The sequence below is a fragment of the Poromitra crassiceps genome (genome assembly GCF_964638095.1).
Source record: "Poromitra crassiceps genome assembly, chromosome: 2".
Lineage (NCBI taxonomy): Eukaryota > Metazoa > Chordata > Actinopteri > Beryciformes > Melamphaidae > Poromitra > Poromitra crassiceps.
Genome location: NC_139624.1, coordinates 66,884,487 through 66,897,874, shown reverse-complemented (window position 1 = coordinate 66,897,874; position 13,388 = coordinate 66,884,487). Strand labels below are relative to the sequence as shown.

General features: G+C 45.2%; 1 protein-coding gene across 1 annotated transcript; it reads left to right on the top strand.

Moving 5' to 3' along the window:
- Window positions 1–2,003: 2,003 nt before the first annotated feature.
- On the top strand, window positions 2,004–3,683 carry LOC310800163 (E3 SUMO-protein ligase ZBED1-like; the record flags this gene model as incomplete). The annotated part of the gene is made up of 1 exon (XM_083662750.1): window positions 2,004–3,683. The coding sequence occupies one exon, from the start codon at window positions 2,004–2,006 to the stop codon at window positions 3,681–3,683; it is 1,680 nt and encodes a 559-aa protein (XP_083518876.1).
- Window positions 3,684–13,388: the final 9,705 nt, after the last annotated feature.

Genomic DNA, 13,388 nt, shown 5'->3' with positions numbered 1-13,388 from the left:
ATAAATATACATCAATAAATAAATTACTTTCTCCCTCTCCCGATCCCTCCCTCTTTCTTCCTTTTTCTCTCTCTCTCCTCGCACAGTGCATGCACAATGTAGGTCTAACAAAACACATTCTTATAATCATATAGAAAAATCTCGGGGGATTATTTTTTCCATCCCGAGAGGCTATTAGCCTACCGGAGTGTCTCCTGCAGGGCTCGACAGTGCGATCATTTTGATCGCATTTGCTACTAAAAATAGAACAGTCCGAATTGTAAAACGCCGTTCAATTATTTTTAAAATGTTGTGCTTATGCTGTGGACATTTAAAGGCTGTGGCCGACTGCACTTCAATGCAGCACTGCACTGAACCAATGGTGTCCGTTGAAAAAAGCATGTGATCCACTCGTCATCGGAAGGACCCTGCCTGGCTCAGCTCAGTCACTCGGCTGGCTGTTTAGAACCAACAGCCAGAAAAAAAGTCTACTCTGTAATGATAACGCCACTAGTCTAGCCAGTTACTGGCTGGCAAGACACGAGTCACATAAACAGATGGAATTAAGATGTCTCAGACGATGGATTTGTACACGGAGACAAAGCTACCACGGCAGCAGACGATAGTTATGGCTAGCGCCTAGTGTTAGCTGGGTTGTATGAATGAATGACTAGTATTGAATCGCTAGTTATTTAGCAGTTAACGTTATACTGTCTGTTATTAGATAGACCATCTAACGCTATCTGGTAACGTTACACAGCTATGGTTTTCAACAGTCCTCAACACTCAGTATCTAACGTCACTAGTCTGCATCATGCAGGGAAAAACACACCAACAACCAATGATATAATAAGGATAAACAATTTTAAACAACCAACAAAGCATAGAAGAATTATAATAAGCTGTAAATACAAATGGAAAGCCATTTTTATTTAAAAAAAAAACTTTTTAAAAGTGGATAGTATGGACATATTGTTAGGCAAACATGACTACGGTACATAAAGGTTTATTATAATTAAATGAGAACAATAGCCAATGAGCTGGATTGAGCGCTTCTGGTAGGAAATGCATGTTGCATCATGATAATACTTTGAATTGAATTACACTTAATTATAACATATCAGATATTAATAGAATCATATCGAATACATGCTATATATCAAATTTTGATTGTGCTACTAAAATTCTTTATGTGCTACTAACTTTTTCAACTCAGCACATGTGCTCCTTGGGAAAATGGTAAGCGTTGAGCCCTGTTCTCCTGGCCAATAAATATCACAGGGCGCAATATTTTTTTCCCCATGATGGCGAAGGCATGACCCGCCCCTCTCTGCCTCTGATTGGCTGACTGCACTCGGCTGCTCTCGCCTGAAGTAATCTCAAACGAGCCCAATATATACTTTCATTCAATGTCACAATGCTGCGGGGGGGAAGTAGGCTAGCATTATTACTATAACTAGATAAGCTATTAGCGGTGTGTTTGCTGGACAGCAAACATTCATACATTATTAAAATGACTATGCAGTCAGTTAGTTTCTGCTGAGGATATGAGGGTCATCTAAGCATTAATTTGTTCATAATGTGAGCAGCGAGTGCAAAACAATCATTAAATCAACAAGCATGAAATGGCAGATGGCAGCATAAAAGGTTATGTGTTAGGGATGGGCATCGAATTTCGAATTTTCGAATAATCGTTGTTATTATCAAGGTCGACTTTTATTATTGAAAGTCGAAATTCGTTTATTGAATCTTGTCTTAAAAGTGTGTCTTACCGGCGGCTTCCACATGAGGGCAGTATAGCGCATTGAGACCGGTGTGTGAACAACAGAGTGAGACGTGCTGCATCCTGCTTGTTCGCGCATGCGCCAGTAACGCGTGGAGAAACTCACATCCACAACATGCATCGACTACTGCAGCAGCCAACAAAAAGTTGTGTGTGGAACAACTTTGACAAACTAAGCGAAAATGAAGTGCAGTGCAAACTCTGTCAGGCAAAGCTGGTATATCATAAGTCCACATCGACGATGCACACTCATCTGCGAGCGAGGCACCCAGGAGCAGCAGAAGCCGACAATGGGGGTGCCGGTGCGGCGGCAGCGTCCACCCAGCCTTCAATGGCTAGCTTTCTTTCCACCAGACGGCTTGATGCGAGACGTAAAGAGCACACGACGGCCCTCATCTCAAAGATGATAGCGAAAGACCTTCTTCCCATCAGCTTCGTTGAAGGCGAGGGTTTTCGAAGCTTGATGGCGTATGTGGAGCCCGAGTTTACGGTGCCATCAAGAAAAACCATTACCGCAAAACTGGATAAACTCTACAATGCGAAGGCGAGTGAGTTGCGCACCGAGCTAACGAGTGTTGAAAAAGTGTCTCTAACTACAGATGGATGGACAGCGCTGACTACTGAAGCGTATGTTACGGTCACCTGCCATTACATACGCAACTGGCAAATACAGAGTGCTGTTTTGCAGACCAAAGCAATGCCAGAGCGGCATACTGCAGAGAACCTTGCAAATGTGCTTTCCACCGCTGCTGATGACTGGGGACTGACCGGAAAAGTAACTGCTTGCGTCCACGACAACGCTAGTAACATTACGCTCGCCAACAACCAGTACTTGGAGTGGGACTCTCAGCCGTGTTTTGCACACACGCTGCAACTCGCAATAAACGATGGATTCAAACTTCAAAACATAAACCAAGTGGTTGCTGCTGCCAGCCGTCTTGTCTCTCATTTCCATCACAGTACAACAGCAACACAAGCGCTGAAACAAAAGCAACGGCTTCAAAGGCTCGCTGACGGCGAGGAGGGGGAGGGTCAGCAGGGCCCGAAGGAGCACAAGTTAATGCAGTACTGTCGCACAAGGTGGAATTCTATTCACGACATGTTTGAGCGACTACTTGAGCAGCGATGGGCAATAACTGCAGTTTTGTCCGACCGAACGTTCACCAAACTGTCAGATGCACGCACACTGGAAATGACAGATGACGCCTGGGGAGTTATGGAGGAGATCATACCTGTGCTGCACTCACTGAAATGTGCCACTACTGTGATGAGTGGAGAATCGGGAGTATCTGTCTCCATGGTGTATCCGCTTACAGCCAGTCTTCTGTCAAAACACCTCAAAGTCAGCGAGGGAGAGTCACGCAAAGTGTCTCAATTCAAACGCGCCGTGTCTGAGTCACTGGAGCGGCGACTTGCACCTGAAGATGTCAGCAGCGCTCACAAGGTGGCATACATCGCATGCTACTTGGACCCAAGATACAAGCACATGAGGTTCACTACTGATGAAGTCAGAGTTGCAGTGCAGGCGAAGGTGCTTGCACTCCTCTCGAGCATTGGAGAAGACGAGGAGGCCGTGGAGGAGGTGGTAGCTGAGCCGTTGCCCAAAAAAAGTGCCTCTGTTATGGCAGTTTTGTTCGGTGAGGATTACAACGAGGAGCCAATGGACACAGCTACTGAAATAAACGAGTACACCCGGGAGAAGTGTCCACCTCTCCACATCGACCCTGTGGGCTGGTGGAAAACCAGTGAAAAGAAATACCCCTGCCTGGCAAAATTGGCAAGTGCCTACTTGTGTGTGCCAGCGACGTCCGTGCCTTCAGAAAGAGTGTTTTCAGCGGCAGGACTTATTGTAAACCGACTGCGCACCCGTCTCCACCCAGAAAATGTGGACAAGCTTATCTTTCTCAATAAAAATATGTAGGCTATTGGCCTGAAAAGTCAGTTCAAAAGTCATTAAGCAGACGTGTTAAAAAATAAGTTTGTCTGTCACTTCATCACTCAGGTATGTTCAAAATCATCACAAGGCATATATTATTATTTTATGGGGTTGTTTTATTTATTTTACATATATTATTATTTATTGGCTATTGTGGTCAGGTATGTTGAAGTTCTATGTTAAGAATTTAGACCAACTTCAAGTCAAAATCATTATTTTATGTGCTTTTATTTATTTTTTATATTATTGTTCATGGCTATTGTGATCAGCGGGAGCGCACATTTTCCCCTGATGTAGTGGTCGTAATAACGTTACTGTGAAACAAACGATAAACTCGCACAAGCACCTTAATTACAAGTAAAACAGCTTCGCGCTTACCTGCTAGTTTCTCCTCTGACATTTTTATCATTTTAGACTATCTTACGCCATTTTTAACGTTTTATTCTTTAGATCATGCAGTTTTTTAATCATCTGTCCCAGCATAGCCTGAGATCTTAGTGATCAGTCACCGCTTTATTAACGTTTTAAAGCCTGATCTCCGTTCACCGGCTGTGGGCGCATCCCCGTTGGCTCAGCTGCTAACCGTCAACACGCCAAATCCATCTACCTAGAGGGATTCGCCAGGTTCTAACTGCTTACCGTGTGCCAATACACCGCAACAGGCCCACTTTCTGGGCCTGCGCCGGTAAGTTTCGTTCCCTGTTGGACCTCCTGTGTCATCCTAACTGCATAAACAACGTATACCTATCCTCCGCTGTGGGCTACCGTTTGTGTAGCCCTCGCCGGTAAGTTTCGTTCCCTGTTGGACCTCCTGTGTCATCCAAACTGCATAAATCAACGCATACCTATCCTCCGCTGTGGGCTACCGTTTGTGTAGCCCTCGCGTGTAAGTCTCGCCCTGTGATGCTACGCTATTCTGATCTGCCATCAACAATATTTACACCACCTCGACTCCCGTACTGGCCACAGTTGTTTTTCTTCCCTCTCACATCTCCACCCCGACAAATCCATCTAATCATACGAAGATCAAATCATGCCTTCACCTACCTCTTCGTCCGCCTCTTCATCCGCCTGCGATCGCTGTCCTCAGCTGTGCCTGAAAATCTCCGAGCTGCAAGAGAGGGTCTCCGTCCTTTACCAACTTAGAGACGAGGAAAAAATCATGGACTCTCTGGTCTCCAGCTGTCGTCCTGCCGATGGTCTGCTGGACTCCTCGGACTCGGAGATCTTCATGGGCGCCGCTGCTGCTCACACATCATACGCCGAAGCTCTGAATGAGACTGTCCCGCTCTCTCCTGCTGCTGCTGCCCGCTCCACTGACCCCTGGACTCTACAAGGAGCTAAGCCGAGAGCCCAGGCTTCCTCGACCCCCGCCCCCGTCCAATTGGACCTCTGGACTACGGCAGGTAGGGGCAGACACGGTGGGAAACTCCTCCCCCGCCCCCCTCCTTCTGGTGTCCTTCATATGCCCACTAAAAATAAATTCTCTGTCCTCGACATGCGTCAATTCCCCCCTCTCCCCGGCCATCTCGCCCCCCTGCCTACACCTCCCTCTGTCTCCTCTGTGATCAGCCATTCAAAACTATACACCCCTCCACAACGCACTGGTCGCATCCATTTCACCCCATGTCCGAATCCTCCTCTGGTTCGGTCTGCAGTCCAATCTTCATCCCAAAGTCAAACGCTAAAGTCCGCCGCTGAGCACCCTCCTGCCCCTCCCTCGAATACCCCTCCTCCACAACAACCCCCTCAGTCAGTCTCGCCGCCCCCCCTCTTCCCCCCCACCACTCTGATAGTCGGTGATTCTATTATTAAACGATTCCGTTTTGTAAATGCCATAACCCACTGTTTCCCCGGAGCCACCGTCCCCACTCTCCTCGATAAACTTCCTGCTCTCCTGGCCTCACTCCCGCCGTCCATTCAGAAAATCATTGTTCATGTCGGTACAAACGACACTACACTCCAAAAATCCATCATCACGCAGTCTGACTTTATCCGTCTTTTTGCCCTACTGAGCAGTTGTGGAAAGTCCATCTTTATATCCGGTCCGATCCCCACGCTTGGCCGCTCTGCTGCGAGGTTCAGTCGCATTCTCAGTCTGCACACCTGGCTTCAATCCAAGTGCAATAGCCTTCACATCAACTTCATCCATAACTTCAACTTATTTTGGGAACGCCCCTCCCTGTTCTCTGATGATGGTCTGCATCCAAACTCTATAGGCTCTTACATGCTTGCGGCTAACATTCGCCATTCTGTCCTGTCGGCTTCTCTCAGATGACCACTACTGTCCCTGCCCTCCCCCCGTTCTTCTTCGCTCCCTCTCTTGCCCACTAGTACACCTTCAATTACATCTACCCATCCCTTGAGCTCCCCCTACCGACCGGGAGTGGAACTTCTCTCCATCCTTCCCAAAGCTTCTACTTCAGATCATTTATCTACCACTATTCACACAGCCTCTAGCAATACAATTTTCTGCAAATCTGTTAACCGCAATTCCAATATCCCTATCCTCATTAATCATAGACCTCATCACCCCTCTTCTTCACGTATAAATTACAATGCCAAAATCATCAACTCTCTCAGTAGAAACCCAGTCAATTACTCATTCCCCCAACCTTCCATTTCACCTCTCTCTGTCACTGCTGGTCTCTGGAACTGCCAATCTGCTATTAAGAAAACTGACTTCATCACAGCCCTCGCCACTTCACAGTCACTCCTCTTCCTCGCCCTTACAGAAACATGGATCATCCCTGAAAACACTTCAACCCCCGCAGCCCTCTCTGATGCCTTTTCCTTCTCTCACACTCCCAGAGCCTCTGGCCGTGGTGGTGGCACTGGTATCCTAATTTCACCCAAATGGTCTTTCACGGTTTCTCCTCTTCCTCACCTTCCTCTATCCTCTTTTGAATTTCACTCTGTCTCTGTTTCTTTCCCAGTTAAACTCAACATTATCATCATTTATCGTCCCCCCGGTCCACTTGGAGCTCTCTATGATGAGCTGGATTCACTCCTCTCCCTCTTCCCTCCGGATGGCACATCCCTCGTCCTGTTGGGAGACTTCAATCTCCCGTCTGCTTCTGTTCACTCCCCTCTCTTTCTAAACTTCCTCTCTTCTTTTGACCTCTCCCTCTCTCCTTCTCCGCCCACTCACAAAGCGGGGAACCTCCTCGACCTCGTTTTCACCCGTGCTTGCACCTCTTCCAACCTCACAGTCACTCCCCTCCCTGTCTCCGATCACCACTTCATAACCTTCTCCCTTCCCATTCCCCTCCCTATACTCCCCCCTCCCCCCACTCACATCATCACCTCCCGTCGCAATATAAAAACCCTCTCACCCTCTGCCCTCTCCTCTGCTGTCCTCTCTCTCCTCCCTTCTGCTGAACATTTCTCTTCTCTTTCCACTGACGATGCTGCCACCAGTCTCTTCTCATCTCTCTCCTCTGCTCTTGATTCCCTCTGTCCACTCACCTCCAAACCTGCTCGACCCTGTCCCCCTGCACCTTGGCTGTCTGAGGCTCTGCGAGCTCGCCGGACAGAGCTTCGGGCAGCCGAAAGAAAATGGATCAAGTCTCACAACCCCTCTGACCTCTCCGCCTATCACCTCATTCTATCCAACTTCACCACTACTGTCTCCTCCGCTAAGTCTGCCTTTTTCATTTCCCAAATTCAGTCCTCTGCCTCCAACCCCAGTAAACTCTTCTCTACTTTTTCCTCTCTCCTTAATCCTCCCGCCCCTCCTCCTCCCTCCTCCCTTTCTGCTGATGATTTCATGTCCTTCTTCATCAAAAAAATCCATGACATCAGTTCTTCATTCCCTCCCCCAGCAACCAACAACAGCACTTCCAATCTCTACCCTGGTTCCCCGTCCCCCACTACAACTCTTTCCTCTTTCTCACCCCTTTCCTCCGATGCTATCCTTAAACTTCTCTCATCTAATCGTGCAACCTCCTGTCCCCTGGATCCCATCCCCTCTTCTCTTCTTCAAACCATTTCCCCTGATCTATCACCCTTCCTCACTTCATTTATCAATTCCTCACTGTCCTCCGGCACCGTCCCTCCTCCTCTTAAAACTGCCATAGTCAAACCTCTCCTCAAAAAACCCTCCCTTGACCACTCCTCCGTCCAAAACTACCGTCCAGTATCTCTTCTTTCATTTATTTCCAAAACCCTTGAACGTACAGTTTCTGAACAACTCTCCCTCCATCTCTCTCAAAATAACCTCCTGGATCCCCTTCAATCTGGCTTTAAACCAGCCCACTCCACTGAGACCGCCCTCCTCTCCGTCACACATGCTCTTCACTCTGCTCAAGCTGCTTCCCTCTCCTCTGTTCTTGTCCTCCTTGATCTATCTGCTGCCTTTGATACTGTAAACCACCAAATCCTTCTCTCCACTCTCTCTGATCTGGGTATTTCTGGTGCTGCACTCTCCTGGTTCACCTCTTATCTCTCCAATCGCACATTTCAAGTTCTTTGGCGGGGTTCCCTTTCTAAATCTTGCACTATGAACACGGGTGTCCCCCAGGGTTCAGTCCTCGGTCCCCTTCTTTTTCTGCTCTATATTAGGTCCCTGGGTCACGTAATCTCTTCTCACGGGTTCTCTTATCACTGCTACGCTGACGACACTCAGCTTTTTCTCTCTTTTCCCCCTTCCGACACACAGATTGAAACTCGTCTTGCCGTTTGCCTCAAAGACATCCTCTCCTGGATGACAGACCATCATCTCAAACTGAACCTCAGCAAAACTGAATTACTTTACATCCCCGGAAAAAACTGCCCCCTCACTGACCTCTCCATCACCATCGACAATACCACAGTTCTTCCCTCTCAATTCGTTAAAAACCTTGGTGTACATATCGACAACCAGCTATCTAACTCACCCTCAATTACAGCCATCGCCCGCTCCTGTAGATTCTCTTTATACAACATCAGAAAAATCCGTAAGTTCCTCACCACCGAAGCAACACAACTCCTGGTCCAGGCTCTTGTCCTCCCCCGCCTGGACTATTGTAATGTCCTCCTGGCGGGGTTACCCGCATCTGCCATCCAGCCCCTCCAACTCATCCAAAACTCTGCTGCACGTCTGATCTTCAACCTCCCTAAATTCTCCCATGTCACCCCTCTTTTCCGTCAACTTCATTGGCTCCCGGTCCTTGCACGCATCAAATTCAAGACCTTGGTTTTGGCCTTCAGGGCAGTCCACCGATCAGCCCCCCTTTACTTACAATCCCTCGTCACCTTCCAAACACCTCACCGCTCCCTCCGCTCCTTCACCTCCACCGCTCGCCTCGCCCCTCCATCACTTCTTACACCTGGTAGTCGTCTGTCCCGTTCCCGCCTGTTCTCCGCTCTGGCTCCACAATGGTGGAATGAGCTTCCCCCTTCGGTAGTGTTGGCCGAAACACTTCCTATCTTCCGCCGGAGGCTAAAAACCCACCTCTTTGGACTACACCTGGGTCCTCCTTAAGGGTTAATGCTATGGTTACATTTCACATTTCACTGCTTCATTTGTTGTTTTTAACTTATCTTAATGTTTATATTTGACTCTTACATATGTTTCTCTTTTTAATTTGTTCTTATTTGATATGTTTATTAATTGTAATTGTGTAACCTGTAAGTCGCTTTGGATAAAAGCGTCTGCTAAATGAAATAAAGTAAAAGTAAAGTAATAATATTAGCCTACTGTATAATTTTTATTTTCTTTATTTGGTGCCGTTTTGTTGGGCTTGAACTGAAGTGAAGGCTCATGCATTACTATAGTATTCTAAGATGATGTTATGCCTGATATGTTATGCCTGGGGAAGTAGGTGTGGTGCAGTTCATAAATGCTATGTTTGGGGGGCTTTATTAATAGAAAAAGCTACTGCTGTGGATTTTTAGCTCAAAGAAGCATTGCACCACTGAAGTAAATAACATGTTACATGACAATGACATTTTCGAAAATAAAAAACAGTTTTGACAATCATGAGTGGTTCATTAAATATTTAGTAGGCTCAGGTCTGAGTGCCAAAGGGGTGCCAAAGTCACCCCCTCTCCCTCTTCATGGGATTTCATCCACCATTCATTTTTCCATAAACCTTGCTTAAAATGCATATAAAAATTGTTTTACTTGCTCAAACCAAGCGATTCGACTATACTTAGAATCAGGGGAGACAATGCAACATTTCACAAAAAAAAAAAAAAAAAAAAAAAAAAAAACATTTTTAATTTTTTTTACATTTTCATTTTTATTTTCGAAATTCGAATTAAATTCGAATTTGGCCCAGCGAATTTCGAATAGTGTTTTTGCTAGAAATGCCCATCCCTATTATGTGTGAGATGTTACTTTTTTTTGTTACTGTTACAATTGCAAACCATATAACTGAGTTATGCATGTGTATTTTTTCTTGTCATTCTAAATTTCATCACCTTGTTTCCTCTGATTAATATTTAAATTCAAATACATGTCATTCTTGTGTTACAATAAGCTGAATTAGTTCACTGTAAATGACCCCATTTTATATCACGCTTGATCAATTCTCTGTCTATATAGGCTACATACCACTACCAAGAGTAGCGGCAGCATAATAAACCATATATATGACTATATTAAAAACAAACATACTGCGTCTTTTATGCAGGCTAGCAAGCGTAAGCTGTCTGTCTGACCCACTGAGTCTGACGGTTTGACCACAGACTGTAGAAGGAGATGTAATGCAGGATAGCCAAGCGAATGTGTTTGGATGGAAGTTTGACGCTGGGCCAACCAGAGGCAGAGAGGGGCGGGTTATGGCTTTGCATAGCCTTCGCCATCATCCGGGGGGAAAAAAACGTGCCCTGGATGCGATGCGTTATTGAGGGACATAAAAGATATAGGCTACAATAAAGACAGTATTGGGTAAAATGAGTATTCTTCTTTCTTCTCCATCCCTTTCAGCTTTAGGTTGTAGTGATTAGTTGTGTAGGTTTTACACGTTATGTGATAGTTGCAGATGCTTATGTGTGTGATGTTATAAAAGCCACTGAGACGGGAGTAATGCAAGTCTGTCAAAGTAAGCAATTGGAGGGTCCCAGACTTTGTGCTACACTTATTTGTGTCTCATACAGTGTCTATTAATGTAATTATTCAACCTAAAGTCAAACATCACATTTGAGGAAAATTATGGAACTGACAGGTGAGGCTACATCTATCTATCTTACACACCCAGTTTCTCTTAAAAGCTAGCCTACACAATAGGCTACTACACAACATAGCTACAGTATGTATGAATAAGAACACAGTAACTTTTTGACACCAACCTACACTATAGGCTACACAACATGACTACAGTAATGTATAGTAACGTTTTGACAGCTAGCCTACACTATAGGCTACACAACATGACTACAGTAATGTATAGTAACGTTTTGACAGCTAGCCTACACTATAGGCTACACAACATGACTACAGTAATGTATAGTAACGTTTTGACAGCTAGCCTACACTATAGGCTACACAACATGACTACAGTAATGTATAGTAACGTTTTGACAGCTAGCCTACACTATAGCCCAGCAAGCACGGACGGACCCGGACGAATGGAGAGAGCCCAATCGGGGCCAGCTCAAGTCATATCATGACGAGTCAGATCTGGCCCTAGATTATCACTGTATCACTATCCAACTAATTTCACTCACCACTGAAATATCCATGAGGATAACTAATGGTTGCAATCAATCACGTATTTCTCAGCCTGGGCTATTTTTTATCCAAAATCCGAGTGATCAGCACTTGCATATGGACACTGGACAATCTGCGCTGATTAACAAACTGTTTATTCGTGGAGGTGTGATTACCAGGAGATGAATTGCGGGGGAATCCTGCAATTGTCTCACTTGCATATCTTGTTGCCAGATTGTTTTGAAAGAAAGATAATACACTGCGAGGCGTAAATATTTGAGTTGGAAGTTGCATGCTGTAGCATTGTGCGTTAATGTGTTTCGGGGTTATGCTTATACAGATTGTAGACGGTTACACTGTGATGTGCGATCCACAAAGACTTGACGGGCGGGCAGATCACGTCATAATCATGACGAGTCAGATTTGGCCAAGAGTATCACATATTCAACTAACTTCACCACTGAAATATCCATGAGGAAAATGGTTGCAATCAATGTAAAATAAATCACATATTTTTCAGTCTGGTCTATTCTTATCCAAAATCTGAGTGTCTGATCAACACTCCTGGAAACAATCTGCGCTGATTAACAAGCTGTTTGGTTTCGTGGAGGTGGGAGGAGGAAAGTCTCATTGCGACCGGGGTTGAGATAATTGTCTCATCTATATCTTGTTGCCAGATGCCTCGCATCAGGCACTGGACAGGCTCTCTCCTCATAGCTGGCTCTCTCTCAAAGTTGGAATGTAGGATGGGCGGGGTTGGGTGGTTTCGGTTCTGCAGATGGTTTCGTTTCTAACAAAGCAGCGGACGGCAGCACCACTCCACACTGTGAGTGCAGCACACCCGGCTGGAGCAGCAAAACAGTCCACCGACTTTTCAAGTAAGTAAGCTTGCATGGTTTCATTAAATTAACGTTAATCATGGGAAAACTAACTGGACTGGCAAGGAAGTGACACTTATTATAGTTAAAGTAGCTGCACTAGCTGGTGCTCGCACGCCAGCTTGCTAGCATTAGCCAGTGAGACGCTAATGTTGCGAACTATCGTTAGCTCAGGCCTCACTGGTTAATGCTAGCAAGCTGGCATGCGAGCACCAGCTAGTGTTCACCTTGCCTGCCACTGTGTGGTACTGAGTTCGCTCAAGGGGTTTAACGTTAAGTAGTTAAGGTACGTTAAACTATTTGGTTTGGGTCCACCGATGTGCCTGTGGAAAAATGGTGTTCAGTTGCTATTCATGCTGCTTTGGCTAATCACCATGTGGCTAGCTAATAGCCATAATGCTAAATTAACGTGCGACACGCTATAGCTAGCTAATGTTCACCAAGTGCCAATAGCCGTGTTAACGTTAGACTCATGATTAGGCATAATTAAATTGATACAATGTGTAACAATAGTTAATATTATTGGTTACCAGTGATGGGGAACAGTGAGCTAACGCTACATGTAATTAGCTTAGCTGCATTTTGCAGTAGCTTGCTGCTCAACATATGGGGTCTTTACTTCATTGCTATTTGAATGGTGATTCAAGTAGCCCCCCCCCCCCCATTTATTGTGCAGTTGACATAATCTACAAAGCACATTGGGCAATGAAAAACATACTTGTATTTTATTACCCTATGAATAGTGACTTTTTAATTATTTTGTTTGACCCATGGACAAGGGGGCATGTTTAGCATTTTGTGGTGGCATGGGACCTTTTGTTGTATTGTAGTTTGTTTAATTTAAAATCACATGTTAATCTGATATTTTCACAAAGTAGTTTGAACTACTTTTTCTAAATAGCTTTAGTTAACCAAAATAAATGTCACCCTAGGGTAGCTTTGCTGTACTTCAACTACTTCCAGTGTGAAGTAATTGCTATGCATTCAAAGTTGCTTTCCCAACACTGCTTGTAAAATGCAATGCTATTAGCCTTGCTGGTACCAGATTGTGTAGGTTAATGCATGAGACTTCCCAGAAAGTCAATTGTTTGACTTATTTTGTCTTTGTCAAACTAATGTTAGCCTGCGATAATGATAATGTGGAGATGTTTCAGCAAATGTTTGTATTTACTTTTT